At 50.4% G+C, this 20,113-nt stretch overlaps 1 protein-coding gene across 1 annotated transcript in view; it reads left to right on the top strand.

Moving 5' to 3' along the window:
- The window catches only part of LOC119389329 (uncharacterized), a 167,948-nt gene extending 161,260 nt beyond the window's left edge, over nucleotides 1-6,688 (top strand). The window contains exons 6-7 of the mRNA XM_037656537.2: nucleotides 2,700-2,839; nucleotides 3,358-6,688. Of these exons, the coding sequence (XP_037512465.1) occupies nucleotides 2,700-2,839; nucleotides 3,358-5,689 (2,472 nt within the window). The 3' untranslated portion in view covers nucleotides 5,690-6,688. The remainder of the gene's footprint in view (nucleotides 1-2,699; nucleotides 2,840-3,357) is intronic.
- The last annotated feature ends 13,425 nt before the right edge of the window (nucleotides 6,689-20,113 follow it).

The raw sequence follows: 20,113 nt of genomic DNA, 5'->3' as shown, positions 1-20,113 counted from the left end.
ACGAAAGAACGTTAAGTGCCCATGCTGTCACATAACGCAGCGAACGGCGAACGCAAACACGGCGTTACTCGTAAGCAAGTAGCCGGAGCAACGGAATGATCTGCCGCTTCTCGTCGGCCGCGAGGAAATCTAATAACATGGAGGTTAGTTTCCTGTAAACCTTTCCTCACCTCAGTTTCTTTAATCTGAACAACACGGCACACGAAAATAAGTCTCCATGGCCGTTCCTATCAGCCGCCACACGTCGATACGTACGCTCCGTGAGTGCACATGAGCTTAGCCTTCAACATGGCGGAAATGCGCACGGCGGCCGCTAGATGGCAGCAGATTTTGCATAAGGTCTAAATAATTGGGGGAAATAAATAATTGGGGGAAAAAAAGGTTATTCTGCCTTAAGAGGCAGAGAGATGGACTGTGAATTTATATTTTTTGTTATAATAACATAGATTTAATCAATGTAGATGAGGCATTAGGACATGAAACAAGGAAGTTTTTTTTTTCTTTTTTTTATCCTTCGAGCCTGGTGGCAGACATGTCACCGCCCCGTTATAAAGGGGACGCTCATAGCATCCATCCATCCATCCGGTCTATAGGGGCAGTTCTCCTGCTGCCTATAGTATTTGCATGGTCAGCATGTTTGAACGAATGGTGTTGTTTTAATATTGTTTAGGCTTAAGTGTGTTAATGCTAAAATTACGACATAGAGTATTTTTTGCTGGCAAAAGTAGTGTTCAAGAGGACTAAGCAGTTTTGTCACGCGTCTGGAGCGGTCGTGAATATGCAGAAAACTAACATTTGGTTAATGGGGAACAAAACTTTCTAGATCTGCTGGGATTAGTTGGAACAGTGCACCGCTCGGGCACCTTGTGCCTTTGCATGGAATACGGAACACTGGGCGGCACTCACGCTTGTCAAGCGCGCCTCGCAAGCGTGGATGGGGTGAGGAGAACTTTGTGTGTTCGCCTGTGCGCAGGTATTTCTGTGCGCCTGTGCGCCTTTCTGTGCACCCGTGCGCAGGTATGCATGCCTTCCTTGTCGCAAATGTTATTTACGTGTGTCAGGTACTTCACTGGTCGCGAGATAAAGATCAGGCTGTGCATAGAGTATTCGCCACTTTCGTGAGGGTGGGTATCAATGGGAACCAACGCGCAGGGGTAGTTTGTTTCTCCCTTCGGTACCTGCTGGGATAATGCATTTGTTTGTACACTAACTTATGCCTCGGTTTGTAGTAGGCGCGTTGCTTATAAATGTGCCGTGCTTGTAATCAGCCAAGCTATTTAAAAAATACTGCTTTATTGTTAAATTAGAGGCTATGACTTACTAATGTTTGAAGTTTGAAAAACAGCGCGTAGGCGAAAACGTGCTATATTTTCGGAAAAGGGCGCCATTCCATTCCGATTCCATTCCGTGCAAAAGGCGCATAATTCAATTCCCATTCCATTCCATCAAACGTGGTCGCCATTTCATTCCCATTCCGTTCCGGGATCGCGAAAATGTGGAATGATTCCGGAGTCATTCTAAATCCGGAGTGGAAACTTCGCAACACTGGCACCGACAGCTGCGCGTGGAGTTGCGAGTTGTTGTCCGTCTGCCTGCGTGCGTGTGTGGCTGTTTGCGTGGGTCATGCATACGCTTGCTATTGAGTGCGACACAAAAGCGAAAATTAAATTTCACATCGCTGCTCATCGACTTGACAGCGTCGCATTGTGATGGCACGCGGTGTTAGTGAAGGGCGCCACGAGAAAGTGGGAGCAGCTCAAAGCAGCAAAAGCGACGTCCATGCGGCTGCCCACCGAGCAGCGGCTGCGTGAGTGCAAAAATGGGTAAAAATATCCCATCCTGCAGTGAAACACGTCGGCTTCCGCGCTGTACCCTGACTGATTTTTTTTTCAAACGTTTAATAATGCGGGGCAGTGTGGAAGTCACCTTTCACAACTTGAAAAGTGCCTGCCCCGTGGAAACCGAGCGCCACCAGCAGCTGAAGGAGAGGTGACACGGGAAAACCGACCTAGTGGGGGCTCGTTTCGAGCGACAAACTCGGGGACATGAAGTGCTCGCTTCGAGAAGCGGAATCTGCTCAGCAACACACCGCCGCTGAAATCTTCCATGGAATGCTGACGGTTCCCGAGCACTCGCAGCGTTAATTTCACATATGGAGGCCGGTAGCGTACGTCACCTTTGCTTTAATCATTTTGTAAAGTTTCTTGCGTAATCAGCCATAACGCGCCGCATAGGTGGCGCCTTAATGTACCTGCCGGGCTCCCTTATCGAACGCCACCTTTTCACGGCGATAAGGTTAAGAAAAGGTTGGATTGCGGCATAAGGTTTGTTTATGAAACGCGTCAAGGTGCCGATAAGGTAAGGAGGGCAAAAGGTAAGCATAAGGTTGGTTTGTGAATACGGGCCTTAGTTCCATGATTGGAATGACCTCATCTGCAATATTTTTGCCTGCAAATTGAAGAGAAATGCGTTGCTCTTAAATAGGATGCAGATGCAAATGGCCTAGATCACTTTGCACGTGAAACAGTGCGACACCCCTGCGACGTCACTATTTTTAGGAACGATAAAACAGCGCTTGTATTTTAGTCTTAAAATGTAATCTTGTTTGAGTGTAATCGTGTTCTCTTCGCAGTTCCCTTGACGAATTCTGTTATCTGGCTTCATGTTTCTATCGCTTCACGACTCCTTTTCAATTGCAGGAGGCCCCGAGAGTTTTCATCAATAATATCATCGTACGCTTCCATCGGTCTCTGGAGCTCGAAGAAGACGAAATCAAGACGATCATCTGCCGCTATCCGCCTCCCTTGGCGCCACCGCCACACAACGTGATTGCACCTATGTGAGTATGAAATTTTGATAATTTCCTAACGGTATGTGACCAATTATTGACATTAACGTATAAAATATGAAAATAGGTCGGGAAACACTGTTGTAAGTAATGCTGAAAGTTCAACGCATAAAATTTCTGATGCCTGATCTTGATTGTCAACAAGCTTCCTAACATTCCCTTAAGCGACTTAAACTGTACCTTTATTTAGCGGTATCTCCCAGAATAAAAAGGAACAACAGTCCGTGCAACAATACTCTGTGCAACTAGGCACGCTTGTCTCTACAAATAATATCGTTTACACGCTGCCTTAACATTTCTGCCCTTCGCAGATGCGATAAAAATTATGCTTTCATTTGAGCCTGCTCTGCGTGCAACTTCTGAGGACAGGCTCAAGTGAAAGTAAGAGTTAGCTCAACCATTTCGCCACTTTGAAAAGTTTCTGCTGCGTTGCGTGCACTCTTTCGAGCGTCTTTGAATAGTCTGCTTCGCAATGTGCAAGCATTGGTTTTTCATTTTTTTCCTTGCAGTATCGAAGCACCACCAATTTTGCCGGCTACCAAGCATCCGAAACTGTCCGAGGTGGAACTGCTGCTCATCATATGCGCTCTGCTGTTCCTGACGCTTCTACTCCTGGGCATAGGAATCGCTTACTACTGCCTGAAGAAACGCAACATCAAGGTGGTGAAGAAGAAGAAGGGAATTTCTTCTGCACCAGCTTCGGAGATTACCAAACTGAGCGGCTCAACCATGGGGACGCTGTCCATGTTCGATCCTATTCGCATACCAAGGCCAATGGCCGCCTCCACTTCTGGTTCAGAAGCTGCTCTGCTTACTCCTTTTTCAGCACAGCGGTCCGAGACGATACCATCAGATTACCCGAGTGAGTCGCCGTCCTCAGCTTCGGACGCTGAAGAGGTCGTGGAGCAGCGGCACGTCGTTGTATCGGCTGTCCCTGTGCAGAAACAGTACGATAACGCTGCCTTTGCTGCCGAGCCATACCCAGTGGATGCCGAAAGGGCCGAGTCACTGTCTTCGGTACAGATTGCGACCGTCTACAAGCCGTCTATACCCAGGGCTAAAGCGAAGCCCTATCCAGTGGATCAGGAACGCGACGAATCAGTGTCATCTCTGCAGCAGGCGCAGTTGATTCTTAAGCCAGCTTCGGCGAAGCAACAACAACTACAGGCAATAACAGAAAGCGAGGACCAGCTTGACACAGAGACTGTAGAGAAGAGCTACGCCGCTGTGTCGCGCGTGGTCGCTGCACCGCCGACCGCTTACAAGGTTGAGCCGCCAGTGTACACCAAGGTTCGTAAGAAGGAAGAGCATCGGCCGCCGTCGCTCTATGGCAGCATCCCTGATAACGACGACTGGTCTCACTCGGAAGTGGAATTTGCGGCTGACATGAAGCCACTCATTCGCAAGCCCAAACGCACCACACAGGTTCTCACCGACTATCTTGTCACCAAACAGGACGACACAGATCTTCGTGAAGAAGTGACGAAGCGCCTCCAGGACACGTTGCGTTCGCTTGCAGTTCCGTCTCAGGCTCCAGATACTTCTGTGTCGGAGATCACTGCCATACCGGAAACGGCGCTGGCTCCGCGTAAGCCGAAAATCACCGTAAAGAATATTGACGAGGTGTTTGTCACCACAGAACACGAGACGATTGCTACTGAGCACGTCGTAAAGACGACAAAAGATACCACAGAACAGCTTGTGAAATCTCCGACGACTCCGCCCTCTTGGGATGTGACTATCAGGCACTACGCGCCGGAGGACGAGGCACCATCCGGACCGAGATCACCAACTCCGCCTTCTGGACAGCCTCTGTACACAGATAGACGAACCTGGGAAGAAGATACAACAGAAATAACTCGAGCCACTGCCACAACCACTGCTGACCACCATCTTCGAACAAGCTTTTCACCGGAGCCAAAACCACCTCGCAGCCCGCGCACCACATCACCACCCCAGTGGGACGTACTGAACAGGGTGATCACGCCTCCGCCTGTCCAAGGCGTGGAAGAACTTACACCTGACGTAAAGACCAAGTGGAGGACGCTGGTCACCGTCGACGACGTCTTCCGGACGCTCGTGCACGAGGCCACGACGACGGAGGAGTACGTCCGAATCAGCCACGATTTCCGGTACGAGGCCATGTTCGAACGCCGCGTGTGGGACGTTATTATTCGCGTCCTCACGCACCCAGACCATCCGCCCATCCACGCCCCAGCTGAGGTGAAACCAGCGCGCTATCGCAAGAACCAAGAGCAGAGACGAAAATCGTCACTACCGCACGTGCTCTCGGGCGCTGGCATTCCAGCTGATCTGAGGTCCTTGCCAGAGTCGCATAGGTCGACTTCAATTGGCGACTTCGACATGAGGTCGATGACTGAGATCGACGTAGACTTCTCGCGTCTCGAACGTGAGTCGATCTCCAGTGATGACACTGTGCGGACGGGTCTCAGCATCACCGACCGCGCCACGTCCGAGTATCTCGAGGACGTTCCCAGCGTGGAAGGCCGCGCTTCTATCGAAGGATACCTGCCTGTTGTCGAGAGGATGATTGCCGCCCCACCAGTCGACACAGAGGACGCTCGCAGTGACGCTACTTTCGACAGCGGGAGGTTGGGACCAGGTGGGGCCCAGGGTGCCAGTCGCACGTTCGTGGAGCGCTCTTCGCGGCAGTACTTGGAAGACCTGCCAGGTAGCCAGAGCAGGATCACCTCGGACCACATGAGAATGCAGACGTTTAGGGTCGTCAGGACGGCGGGTCTGGAAAGGGCGCCCAGCATGGACGGCAGGGAAGAGATCAAGTCCATCACCGAGCAACACATATACGACTGGCTGCGATGATCTCCTTGTGCACACCACTGCCACCCACTTCCTTTCTCAGGAGTGGTGCTGTGCCGCACTGGTGTCTGCTGCATAACACGGACCGGGGAGATCCAAACAGCACAGTCAAATGCGAATGATGACGACAGAACTAAAAGTGGCGCGGCCAACTAACCGCTGGTTTTTCTTTCTTTTTTACCTTGGTGCTTTTCGCAACTGCTTGATGATGATTCGACAGCGCATCGACTATTGTAAAATACAAAGCAGTATTGACTGGCATAATTTTTTTTCACGCTGCTGCTTGCACATTATCGTGTGTTTCCAAATAAGCTCTAATGCTTTCCATCCTGAGCGAAATGGGCAAGCTCCCTTGGTTGCTTTTCGCAAACTTCCCTCCTGTAATTTGGCCTTTTGATGGAGATGCAATGCCCGACTCATAGGAGCTACACAGTTGTGCAGAGAGTGCAAATTTTGTAGTCTACTTCAGAATATAAAAATAAAGGCTATTTAGAATGCTTGCCATAATCACTCTGCTTCCTTTTCAGCAGTATGTGTCAGTACAGCTTTGTGTTAATGTAGAGAGCGAAACCACGAGCTGGAACATGAAGTCGGAAGTAGCATGGTGCTACTCTCCTAACATTACAATATGGAAGGCTGTTCTTGAGTCCGAACATATATGTGTATATTTTTTTAGAATCTCGAGTCACTGCCTACGGTGTTAAAGGAAAGCCAGCCTTTGTGAGCGGCTTTACTGCCATTTTGAGTCGTTAAGGCGGCCAGTTCAAATCAACACACGAGGTAGTAAAATAGTGCATATGCTGGTAGCTTTGTTTCGTGTTAATCTCGTTTATGGTGTGCTTTGACCCCTTGAAGAATCCACGCCCTGCATAGACTGCTTGTTTTTGTTTTAAAGAAATCAGTGTTCGCTGACTTTGACAGATTTACGAGGATGCCCTACTGCCATTTCTGTATTTATTAATCGAGACGTGTTAAAGATGAAAATAAAGCGCATTTTACACCCTCGCTTAAGTAATAAAATGATTCTGGAACCAGGTTTCTCTCGCTGTTTCAGCCTGGGCGCTGTCGAGTCGTCAAGCCTCGTTAAAGTTACGCGCTAGCTAAGCGTGGCTGTGGTTTGGTTTTGTTCGTGTGACATTGTCTGTGTCGTTGTCCGTCGGAGCGCTCTGCGTCGCCACTAGCTAGGGTTCTTAGGAATCAGTGAGAAAATAAGCGTCGCGAGAATGAGCCATCACATGTTGTAGAGGGTGGGATGACCCGTGAATTAAACAAATCCAGCCAATATGGTTTTCAAACGAAACTGAGCATCTTTACAGAATGGAATGACGTTCTTACTGCGCCTTGTGCTGCATCGTGAGTTAATCTTTGACGAAATGATTACAGAAACCCCAATGTAGTTGTTACCACACTTTGGGAGTGACCGCATAGAAATGAGTGTGTACTCTCGATTGTCGCTTAACACACGTTACTTCAATAATGCATCACCTTGAATTGCGAAATGTAAAATGTCTTTTAGATTTAGGAACGCTTCAAAGGTATTCAAAATTATTCCGGTGTACCCCACTGCGGTGTTTCTTATATCACGACCCCGTAAAGCCCCAAAATATTCCATGGCCTTGCGCCAGAAAAATGCGCCTACATCGATATCTCGCAACGTGACTTTTATTAGGGTGCATTTATTTACCACCGCCTATTCCCGAGTGTTGCATGGTAGGGTGGCGCTCTTCGGGCAGAAGAAGTTGTGAACACGCGGATTGGTATAATGCAAGGATCCCTTACACTTGGTCCCGTTAGCCCTTCATTCATGCAGGGTAGCAAATTGGTTATTACTTTATCCCATGAACATCTCCGTGTAGTTTATCTGCGTCTCTCGTTAAATTGTTTCTGATTGTTTGTTATCATACGGCTAATCACGGTGATAACCTAGGTGGAGCGCCGCTCGGACCACCGAATAAAGGCAATGAGAAATAACACGTCAATCGAAGCGGCGCATTATTCTTGCCCGGGCTGTGTTAAAATCAGATATGCCACAACGTGTGCTTTCCAGATGTTCGCTGGTGTGAATAAGGCTGGACAAGGGTGGCTTGCTGACGTGCAATGCACCCTGGAAATGTTGACACCCTTAAAAGTGTTTTTCATTTGTCGCATGGGCAACACTCTTCCAAGGTGTTTAGGAACGCCCTAAGCAATGAGGTGTTTAGGAACACTCTTAATATATGGGCGCTAGGTCAAGTAACGCCGCTCCAAATGAGCGTTAGAAATGAAGCACGCTTAGTGGTCGAAAACCCCAAGGCGGGCCGGCGGGGGGCAGTGGCATATATTAACATTCTGCACTGCCAGCTGAGTGAAGAAGGGTAACATATGCCCACGCCCTGTCCTGGGACCCTCGTCACTGTCGGCCCCGAGGCGGGCTGACAAATTGTCCCGACGTTCAATTCTTGCAAGCACTTCAAAACGAGAGAACGGGGCATACTGGGTGAAACGAGACAAGGTGGGACGCGGCGGGCACATAAATCAATAAATGACAGACATACACACGCAACACGCATATGTAGTAGTGCAAGTAGTCAACTGTTGCTTGAGGTGCAACCGAACTTAACGTATTGTCGTTTCATGGGCCGAAATAAAAAAAAGTGAAGCGGAAACGTTGACATTTGCCTCTGTTTATACGAAAAACTGCAAGACGTCCTGCCAGTAGACAGGAAAGCTATCATCTCTTTAGTGTGGCGCGTATTTCTGAACAACAACGCTCAGTCCCACCTGCTACGAATAGGAGGGAACAGTGTTTATATTTATATATATTAATGAGAACTGACAGACAATAAAGCCAAGGAAGGTATTGGGGATGTTATTTGTAGTAACTAGGATATAAATGGGAAGAAAGTAAAGTGGACGAAAAATTAACTTGCCGTCGGCAGGCACCGAACCTGCGACTCTCGAAGAACGCGTCCGATGCTCTACCGCTGAGCTACGGCGGCGGTTATCCTCCCGTCCACTTTATGGGGTATATATGTGGATTTACACCTAGGAGTGTTAGTGAGCGCCGATCGCAGCCATGGCGGCGAGTGTGGAACACTCTTTTACTGCCTGTTGGCGTCACGTAGCACGTGATCGTTTTGCGAGCTGGCAGCTGCAAAACGCTCGCATACTATCTGAAGGCATGAAGGCATCAAGTCTGCCATAACGAGACCCTCGCTATGAATGTAGGAAAAAAGGTGACTTTTCAGTGCTCGTTTTTATTTGTTAGACACAATATCAATGAGAACTAACATACAATAAAGCCAAGGAAAGTACAAGGGATGTTATTTGTAGTGATTAGGATACAAATTTTAAGCAAGTAAAGTGGACGCAAAGATAACCTGCGACCTTTGAATAATATATATATATATATATATATATATATATATATATATATATATATATATATATATATATATATATATATATATATATAACACTAAAAGGGAGAGTGTGAGATGGGCGAAAACTCGATCGTGAAGCGAGAAAGGCGAAATAGATTTACCTTCAATGACTACAGGGGCCTGTGGTTTACTGAACGAGCAAATCCTGCAGCCTAGCAGAAATGAAGTTGCGAGGGAGCCATACACAAAAGGCGAGGCCTCATTGCAGCTCAGCGCAACAGCCGCGTCACGGAAGCGGTATAACCTCGCTCGTAGTTTCATAGTTGTAGCCCATGCAGAAAAATATATAGTGTCATGTGGTCGTGACGTCGACGAAGGCAGCAGTCAGCACGTCGAGATGAAACTTTATTAGGCCGTACTTGTGGCCGAGAAACTGAAAGCTACAGCAATACACTGATAGCGGCGAAAAGAGCGTCGACCGTCGATCAACTGACAAGCGGTCAAGCGCGTCGGCTTTTACACAGGCGCTATGGAACTTTCCAGCAATATCGCTGGTGGCGGCGTTATCTCTCGACAAAGCTGGAACATTCGCGTGCGGCGCGCGATCTTAACAAAACGATCTACTAAAATCGCGAAGCTTCTCGAACACTGCTTCGCGGCCAGCGTCGAGCGTTGATAACCGTCCTTGCTGGTCAAACTCGAACACATAAAAATAAAAGAAGAATCGGGCGTGGCATTGCCCCCCTCTGAAAAAGCATCGTCCCGATGCTTGCAACAGAACATGGAAAGGAAAAAAAACAACTACATACACAAATAAATTACAATAACAAAAGGAAAAGTAGAGTCCCCAGGTTCGCTAACGCGCAAGAAACGGCTTAAGGCGCACGATATGGACGACTTCAGGTCGTGCGCGGCGTCGCGTGGAGTTCGTAATGCCGTCCGGGACGACCTCGTAGTCAAGAGCGTCGTGACGTCGAAGCACCTTGTATGGCCCGAAGTATCGCCGAAGAAGTTTTTCACTGAGCCCACGTCGGCGTATCGGCGTCCAGACCCACACACGGTCACAGGGTTGGTACTCCATGTGGCGTCGTCGAAGATTATAGTGACGGCTGTCGACCCTCTGCTGGTTCTTGATGCGCAGGCGGGCGAGCTGTCGAGCTTCTTCGCCGCGTTGCAAATAGGCGGCAACGTCGAGATCGTCTTCGTCGGTGGCGGTTGGTAGTATTGCGTCGAGCGTCGTTGCCGGGCTCCTTCCGTAGACCAGCTTGTACGGCGTCATTCGCGTGGTTTCTTGCATGGCCGTGTTGTATGCGAAGGTCACATACGGAAGGATGGCATCCCACGTCTTGTGTTCGACGTCGACATACATGGCCAGCACGTCGGCGATGGTCTTGTTTAGCCGCTCGGTGAGGCCATTGGTCTGTGGGTGGTACGCTGTGGTCCGGCGGTGGCTTGTAATTTGGCTGTATCTCAGTATTGCCTGAGTTAGGTCAGCAGTAAACGCCGTACCTCTGTCGGTGATGAGGACCTCTGGGGCGCCATGACGCAGGAGGATGTTCTCAACGAAGAACTTCGCTACCTCGGCGGCACTGCCTCTGGGTAGGGCCCCTGTCTCGGCGTAGCGGGTGAGGTAGTCGGTAGCTACGACGATCCATTTGTGTCCGGTATTGGACGTCGGGAACGGCCCCAGTAAGTCCATCCCAATTTGCTGGAACGGCCGTCGAGGTGGCTCGATAGGCTGCAGGAGTCCGGCTGGCCCAGTCGGCGGTGTCTTGCGTCGCTGACAGTCCCGGCAGGTCTTGACGTAGCGAGTTACGTCGGCGACAAGGAGTGGCCAGTAGTACTTTTCCTGTATTCTTGCGAGCGTGCGAGGAGCACCCAGGTGTCCAGACGTCGGGTCGTGATGGAGAGCCTGGAGGACCTCTGGTCGCAATGTCGAGGGCACTACGAGAAGGGAATCGGCTCGAAGCGGCGAGAAGTTCTTCTTAAGGAGAACACCGTTGCGCAAGAAAAACGACGTCAGCCCTCGCGTGAATACCTTGGGAACAACGGTGGTCCTGCCCTCGAGGTATTCCACAAGGCCCCTGAGTTCTGGGTCCTCTCGCTGTCGTTCGGCGAAGTCTTCGGCACTTATGGTTCCCAAGAAGCAGCCATCCTCCATGTCGTCCTGCGGCGGTGGGTCGACGGGGGCGCGGGACAGGCAGTCAGCGTCGGAGTGTTTCCTTCCGGACTTGTAAACGACGGTTATGTCAAATTCTTGAAGTCGTAGGCTGCACCGTGCGAGGCGACCTGAAGGGTCCTTCAAGTTAGCTAGCCAACACAAGGCGTGGTGGTCACTCACAACTTTGAAGGGCCGGCCGTAGACGTAGGGGCGAAACTTCGATGTAGCCCAGATGATGGCCAGGCACTCCTTTTCTGTTCTGGAGTAGTTGATTTCTGCCTTTGATAGCGACCGGCTAGCATAACTGATGACCCTTTCGAATCCGTCGGTCTTTTGCACAAGGACGGCGCCGAGTCCTACGCTGCTTGCGTCGGTGTGGATTTCCGTATCGGCGTATTCGTCGAAATGCGCAAGTATCGGAGGCGTCTGCAGGCGTCGTTTCAATTCTTGAAATGCTTGAACTTGCGACGTTTCCCACCTGAATTCGACGTCGGCCTTCGTGAGTTGCTTCAGTGGCTCGGCGATCCGTGAAAAGTCCTTGACGAAACGTCTGTAATAGGCGCACAAGCCGAGAAAACGGCGTACGGCCTTCTTGTCGGTGGGCGTCGGGAAGTCAGCGATGGCAGCTGTTTTCCGCGGGTCCGGGCGATCACCATCCTTGCTGATCACGTGACCCAAGAACAAGAGCTCCTCGTACGCGAAGCGGCACTTTTCAGGCTTCAAGGTGAGTCCGGAGGTCTTGATTGCTTGAAGTACAACTTCAAGGCGCCGAAAGTGTTCGTCGAAGTTTGAGGAAAACACAACGACGTCGTCCAAGTACACGAGGCACGTCTGCCACTTCAAGCCGGCCAGTACTGTATCCACAACCCGTTGAAAAGTCGCAGGTGCCGAGCAGAGACCAAAGGGCATGACTTTGAACTCGAACAGGCCGTCTGGTGTTATAAAAGCAGTCTTTTCTCGGTCTCTCTCGTCGACTTCTATTTGCCAGTAACCGATCTTGAGGTCCATCGACGAAAAGTACTTTGCGTTGTGTAATCGATCCAGGGTGTCGTCTATCCGGGGAAGGGGATACACGTCCTTCTTCGTGACTTTGTTCAGGCGACGATAATCGATGCAAAAACGTAGAGTCCCATCCTTCATCTTCACTAGCACCACCGGGGATGCCCATGGACTCTTCGACGGCTGGATGATGTCGTCGCGTAGCATTTGTATTCATATTTTGTATTTGTATTTATTTTCCACAACACCATTACAGATTTGTGGAGGGCGAGTGGGGAAAAAGCGGCTCATACCCGCTTGACCAGCCCCAAAACCCTTACAAAAATATACAGGAAAAAAAAATACAGGAACAGCAGAGCGGAATATAGTTTTTTCAGCAGGTTGCATAATACACATAGATATACATTACACATATTATATATAATACAAAGAAAGCTTGTCACTAAACTGCATAACAGAAATGAAAGGAATGTTACTTACACGAAATAAAAAAAGATGGTTGATCCCTCCTTTATAGGAATCGGAATAACACGAAAGTAAAGCGTGCCCTTACAGAAGTGACTGAATGTTTACAGAAGTAACTCAATTGATATAAGAGAGTTTGCACAATGTATATTGATGTCTGGCAGCTATAGCACCGTTTACCGTGTACTTAGCTTAAGGTGCACGTTAATGAACTCCAGGTGGTCGAAATTTCCGAAGCCCTCCACTACGGCGTCCCTCATAATCACATCGTGGATTTGGGACTTTAAACCCCAGATATTATAGCACCGTTTAACGTGGATGCACCCACTTCGATGATTGGTGGTGCATCTCCATCCCGACGACTAACGTCCATGTTAACTGAGTAAACAAACCCTTGTGGTAGCTGTAGTAGTTAACGGTGAAAGCATAATCAGAGAACGAGGTGTGATAGCCAGAAGAGCGTCGCATATTGGTCGCTGAACTAGGTCGCCTACCCGCGGCATGTTAAAATGTTACTGAACACCGCGGCCGGACTAGAGGGACACGCAATGCGCGTCCTGCTGCCCCGGTAGCTCAGCCGCGATTTTGCTCGGGGCGAGCACGTTAGCGGTGAACGCTGTGTTACAGCCTGGTGAGGCAGGCGCGCGTCACAGAGCTATGAGCGAGGCCGACGCTTTTGCGACGCTTGGTCTAAGATCGCCACCTCGCGGTATGTTAAGGCATTGACAAAATTGAACTTCTATTGAAAACGCGCCGAATGGGACGGACGTGTAACGCGTTGCAGGTGCTAATCCTGGAGGCCACATTAATGACGAATTACTTTACATTACCGCTCGCAGAGGGCAACACCGCCCCACCGACCGGGAAAGTGGTAGATATAAAAGGCGCGTTTGTATAGCCTCTAGAGTCTGTGGCCGTGGCGCAGTGGATAGCGTGCCCGGCATCTGTTGTTGCGGACCGAGCGGTCGTGGGTTGGATGCCCGTTGACGGAACTTTTTTTCTTTGACATGTGATCGTGTAAATTTTTTCTACGTCATTTCCGTGACGGAAATACGTCACTGAAGTCTTGGTGGACCCCGGCATAAAACACTTTCGTGTTAAAAAATCAAGAATGGCCTGAGAAGAACAGAACAAAACATCAATATTGCCTACAATCAGGTCGTTAAGCAAACGAGGCAATCTTGAGCGCAACATCTTAGATCCGTAGTTGGTACGAGAATGTGGTACTCGCCAATATTCTGGTTTCCTAGTATTATAGGCGGCTTCATGCTGTATCAGGTTAGCCATAGTAACAATGTGTGTAACATTTTTTTTCTGCTCAGTTTTGTATGCAAGTAGTAAGCGATACTTTAACACAGCCATTACTCTTGGTATCTTGAGATCCTGAAATAAAGGCGCGGATGGATAATCGTATTGTTTATTACAAATAGCCCGAAGAGCCTTTTTTTGCTGAACGTAGAGCCTGTTTATATTAGTTTCGGAAGTTGTTCCCCAGACTAGGCAACAATAATTTAAATGGCTCATAAAAAGTGAGTTGTGTACTAGGCATTTGATAAAACGAAGAAGGTAGTAGATTGAATGAAGGATTCCCGTGATTTGCGAAAGCTTACCAACAAGGTCTTCGTCGACCTGTTTCTTCACGGCCTCGCGTTCTCGCGTCGAAACTCTGTACGGGCTCTGACGGAGTGGTCTGGCGCTTTCCTCTGTTATGATGCGATGTTTTGCCACGGGAGTCTGCCGAATTCTTGACGACGACGAAAAGCAGTCCTTGTATTGCAAGAGCAGTGTTTTGAGCTGTTCTTGTTTGTGCTTCTGAAGGCTGGGATTGATGTCGAAAGCTGGTTGCGGCGCTTTATTCGTCGGAGTAGTCTCGGGAGAATCGGTGAGGCCGAAAGCATTGCTGGCTTCTACGATTTCTTCGATGTAGGCGACCGTCGTGCCTTTGCTTACGTGCTTGTACTCGTTGCTGAAATTCGTGAGCATAACTGTTGCTTTCCCTGCCCGCAGCTCTGCTACTCCTCTTGCGACGCAAATATTTCGGTTAATCAAGTGGTGCTGGTCGTCTTCAACAACGCCTTCCAGGTCTGCTGATTTCTGATACCGACGGAAATGATGACGCTGGAGCTAGGGGGAATGGTGACCTGGTCTTCCAGCACATTCAAGGCGTGTTTCTTGGTGGAGTGTGCGGCGGTAGTGCCTTTTCCGTGGACAGTGTTATTGACTTAGACCTCAGGTCGATGATTGCACCATGAAGGCCTAAAAAGTCCATACCAAGGATGACATCTCTCGAGCAACGCGGCAGGATTACGAGGTTCGCGGGATAAATCCGGTTGTTAATGGTGAGTCTCGCTGTGCAGATTCCCTCCGGCGTTACGAGGTGACCTCCAGCTGTCCGGATTTCGGGGCCTTCCCAGGCTGTCCTTTCTTCAGCTTCGTGGCGAACGGGCACTGATGACAGAATAGTCGGCTCCGGTGTCGACGAGGGCTGTGATGCTGTGGCCGCCGATAAGAACGTCGAGGTCGCTAGTTCGTCGTCTTGCGTTGCAGTTAGGTCGTGGCGTCGGGTCACGGCTACGTCGGTTTGTTCCGCTGCTTCCACGTTGCGTCGTCAGGTGTACTTCGGTCCGCGAGGTTTCGTCGTCAGGAGTTCGCGTCGTGTCCTGAAGCCTTCGTCGTGGCGGCGGCGTTGCGGCGGAGGGTCTTCGGTATTTCGTCGTACATCGGTTGCTGCCCTTAGTTTCTTCGGTCTTCGGTATTTCGTCGTCCATCGGTTGCTGCCCTTAGTTTTCCGCATGCGGGCTAGGTGACCGGCTAGGTGGCCCCGGGTTGGGCCAGTGTATGGTCGGCGCTGGGGAGAGGCGTAGCGGCCTGGCGACTGCGATCGGGAAGGTTCTCGGGGGGTCCACTGCGCTCCTGCCAGATAGTCGGCGATGTCACGTGGTCGTTCACCCTGCTGTGGACGCGGCGCGTCGACAGCGAACCCACGCAGTGCCATCTGTCGATAATGGCAGCGGCGGTAGGTGTGGCAGGCTTCTCCGCAGCGGTAGCAGAGTGGACGATGATCGAGGGCGCGCCAAATGTCGGTCTTCCTCGGTGTGTATCGCTGGCCGGCTGGCGGGCGGTATGACGTCGGTGGTGGCGGCGGAACTGCTGGAGCGGCGCGGCGTCTTGACGTGGGCGAGGAGGGGGGGGGGCGTTGCGTCGGGCTGCAGCAGCATAGCTCATTGCTTGCATCTGCGGCGGTGCCGGCAGAGGAACACCCAGCGACTGTTGGATTTCCTCGCGTACAACGTCCGCAATCCACGTCACTTCGGGCTTTGCAAAAGGTGCGAGCTTTCGCAGCTCCTCTCGCACGATGGCTCGGATCGTTTCGCGCAAGTCGTCGGAGCCGAGGGCATGAACTGCTGCGCTGTCTTGGAATGCGCGGCGATTGTACTGCCGGGTTCGCATTTCCAGCGTTTTCTCGATGGTTGTGGCTTCGGAAACAAATTCCTGGATGGTCTTGGGTGGGTTCCGCATGAGCCCAGCGAAGAGCTCCTGCTTAAAGAAGGCGAACTTTTTTTTCTTCGGGCATGGTAGGGTCTGCGTGGCGAAACGGCCTGGTCGTCTCTTCCGTGAAGAGCGCCACGTTTTCGTTCGGCATCTGCACGCGGGTCTCGAGCAGAGCCTCAGCCCTCTCTTTGCGGACGACGCTCGTGAATGTGGCGAGAAACCTGGCGCGAAAAATGTCCCACGTTGTCAGGCTTCGCTCTTGGTTCTCGAACCAGGTCCGAGCGGCGTCTTCCAAAGCGAAATACACATGCCGTAGCTTGTCTTCGCTGGTCCAGGCATTAAAAAGGGCGACTTGGTCGTAGGCTTCAAGCAAGCTTTCCGGGTCTTCGAGTGATGATCCGCGGAAGGTTGGCGGCTCCTTGGGCTGCCGGAGAAGGATCGGCGCAGGCTGCACGGGATCGGTCATCGTCGTTACGGTCGATGTTGGGATTTGGGGCTGCCTGGTTTTTCGGGAAGGAGCCCGCACTCTGGCTGTAGTCCCTTCTGCCTGCGGCTTGTTCGGCGATCCGGGTTTTCTTTGTCGTAGTCCTCGTCTCGGCTTGGGCTTGGGTCAGCGCTTCGCGGGGGCGTCCGGATCATGGAAGAAGCAGGACCTCCACCAGATGTCACGTGGTCGTGACGTCGACGAAGGCAGTAGTCAGCACGTCGAGATGAAACTCTTTATTAGGCCGAACTTGTGGCCGAGAAACTGAAAGCTACAGCAATACACTGATAGCGGCGAACAGAGCGTCGACCGTCGATCAACTGACAAGCGGTCAAGCGCGTCGGCTTTTATACAGGCGCTATGGAACTTTCCAGCAATATCGCTTGTGGCGGCGTTATCTCTCGACAAAGCTGGAACATTCGCGTGCGGCGCGCAATCTTAACAAAACGATCTACTAAAATCGTGAAGCTTCTTGAACACTGCTTCGCGGCCAGCGTCGAGCGTTGATAACCGTCCTTGCTGGTCAAACTCGAACACATCAAAATAAAAGAAGAAGCGGGCGTGGCAATAGTTTCAGCACACCTGGGCCATTCCACGCCAAACGTCCCAGCCATTTTTGCGGCCATCTTAAGTTAACTAAAATATCGTGCGGATTTATTGCATAGAAAATAGCGAATTGCTAGAATATTTGGCAGAGAAAAAATTTTTCTACACGTGGGAGCCTTTCGAATTCCGCAAATGTCGTCTGAATGTTGTCTGTCGGAAAAAAACACATTTGAGTATTTGAACCAAATTCGGTTTAGATATTAAGCAATAGCGTTTGTCTAAGGTGTTCGAAGCTCAATAATATTGTTACGAATGTGATGGGTTTATTTACAATGACAAGTAAAAGCTGGAGAAAAACACAAGCGACGATCGCAAACCGCCGGTCAGCAATCCCTCGTGCCAGTCCCTCTTCTTCCTCCTTCTTTTAGCGCCACGTTACATTTTCCCCCGGCCAAGACGAAGCGCTCCGAGCGAGTGAGAGTGATCGGTTGTTGTAGGGCTTCAATCATGCAATATGCACAACCTGCGTGTTGCGCGCATGGCGGTTCTCAGCTGTCACTTTCGCAACGACGTAAGTGACGTCACTCTAGCACTGGGTAATGACAAAGGGACCGGAGTACTTGGAAAGGAGCTTCTGGCAGAGTCCCTTCTTTCGAACACGCGTCCATAGCCAGACAAAATCACCTTTGGCGAAGGTGACTGGCAGGTATTGCGTCGTAACGGCACGAGCATGGGAGTAGAGAGTTCTAAGTCGCGTAAGTCAACGCGCGTCTTCGGCGCGACGCAAAGTCTGCGCAACGCTGGCATTTTCGTTTGTCGAGAAAGAAAGTATGGTGTCGAGAAAGGTTTGAGGATGACGAGCATAGAGAAGAAAAAAAGGCGTATATCCTGTGACCTTGTGTTTTGCGGTATTGAAGGCGGATGTAACGAAAGGTAATACAGCATCCCAGTTCTTATGGTCCGCTGAGACATACATTGAAAGCATGTTGATGATTGTAGAATTGGTGCGCTCTGTTAGGCCGTTGGTTTGCGGATGATAAGTTGAGGAATGCCGATATTGGCACCCACAGAGCTGTAGCAACTCTTTAACATCAGCGGTGAAATGCCGGCCGCGATCACTGATCACCACACGAGGGGCTCCGTGACGGAGGATAATCGAGTGCAGCAGAAACCACGACACATATGATGAGGTGGCTGAAGCAACTGCCATCGTTTCAGTATACCGCGTTAGGTAATCTACGCACACGATAAACCAGCGGCGGCCGGTGGCAGACTTGGAGAAGGGGCCGAGTAAGTCTTTACCGACTTTTTCAAAAGGTGAAGTCGGTGGCTTAACAGGTTGCAGTGTGCCTGCCGGGTGAGTATTAGGTTGTTTGTGGCGCTGGCAGACATCACAACTCGTGACGTAGTGCTTGGTCGTCTTCCACAGTCGAGGCCAGTAGAAACGTTGTCGGACACGGTGAAGCGTCTGGGCAAATCCAAGGTGCCCAGACGTGATGTCGTCATGCATTGCGCGGAAGACCGCAAGACGCAGACATTCGGGGACGACCAGCAGCAGTGGGGCGCCATCGCTGGAGTAATTCTTGCGATATGGAAGGCCGTCATGAATTACAAATGGCGTTGCGCGTTCAGAGCTGCGGGTCGCATTGATAATTTGTCTCACTGAAGGGTCGCGCTGTTGCTCGTGACCGAAGGCGTCCAAACTAGGGAAGTTGGAGGAAATCGCAGCGAGGTAGTTGTCGAAATCGTCGTCATCAGTGTCCACATTCTGAGATGGAAGACGAGATAAGCAGTCGGCGTCTGCGTGGCAGCGACAACTCTTGTAACAGAAAAGTTGTATTCTTGAAGCCGCAATGCCAAACGAGTTAATCGATTATAGAAGCGAGTTGGGCTAGTTGGTGCGTATTAACTGTGGAGATATCTACTAGCGCGAAAAACACACAAAGCAAGAGGTAAAGACGGCAGACAAGACGGCAGACAGCGCTGCGCCCTGTCTGCCGTCTTTACCTCGTCCTTTGTGCTTTACGCGCTAGTAGATATGTCCAGAGTTAATCGACACGCTGGGTCGCGTAGTCCGACAAGCCAACACAGAGAATGGTGATCTGTGACGATCTTGAAATGTCGGCCGTACAAATAAGGTCTGAATTTTTGGATGGCGAAAACAACCGCGAGGCATTCAAGTTTCATGACTATATAATTGTTCTCAGCCTTCGTCAAAGTACGACTTGCATACGCAACGACGTGTTGACGTCCGTAATGAAACTGAACGAGCACAGCGCCAACGCCGACACCACTAGCATCTGTGATGAAGGGGACGAAGTACACCGACCAAACAAAAGCTTAAAAGAAAACGACGTTTCGGCTTCCATGCGGAAGCCTTGTTCACAATCATGAAAAAGGCTTCCGTAGGGAAGCCGAAACGTCGTTTTCTTTTAAGCTTTTATTTGGTCCGTGTACTTCGTTCCCTTTATCGTGTTTCCTCCCGACCAGACGGGTTTCCGTCGAACTCTCGAATTCACTAGCAGATATCTGTGTGCAGTACTGTGAGTGCCCCCGGGTCAATATGACGTAAAAGTGGCCCGGAAGTGAGCAAAACCTTCAGCTCCAAGGCAGTCTCACACTGAACGGTCTACTGGTATGGGGTGTTCTTCCGGCGCAACTTTGTCAGTGGATGAGCAAGCTGGGCGAATTCCTTAATAAACCTGCGGAAATAAGAACACAGGCCCAGGAAGCTACGAAGATCCTTCACCGTCGTCGGCTGCTTAAAGTTGCGGACTGCAGTAATCTTGTGGGGATCTGGTCGTATGCCGTACTTGTCGACGAGACAGCCGAGAACTAGGGCTTGGCGCTCACCAAAATGGCACTTCTTTGCGTTTAAGATGAGCCCAGCTTGTTTGACGCAATCCACAACAACGCTG

Source organism: Rhipicephalus sanguineus, chromosome 1 (genome assembly GCF_013339695.2).
Source record: "Rhipicephalus sanguineus isolate Rsan-2018 chromosome 1, BIME_Rsan_1.4, whole genome shotgun sequence".
Classification (NCBI taxonomy): domain Eukaryota; kingdom Metazoa; phylum Arthropoda; class Arachnida; order Ixodida; family Ixodidae; genus Rhipicephalus; species Rhipicephalus sanguineus.
This window is presented reverse-complemented; position numbering and strand designations above follow the sequence as displayed.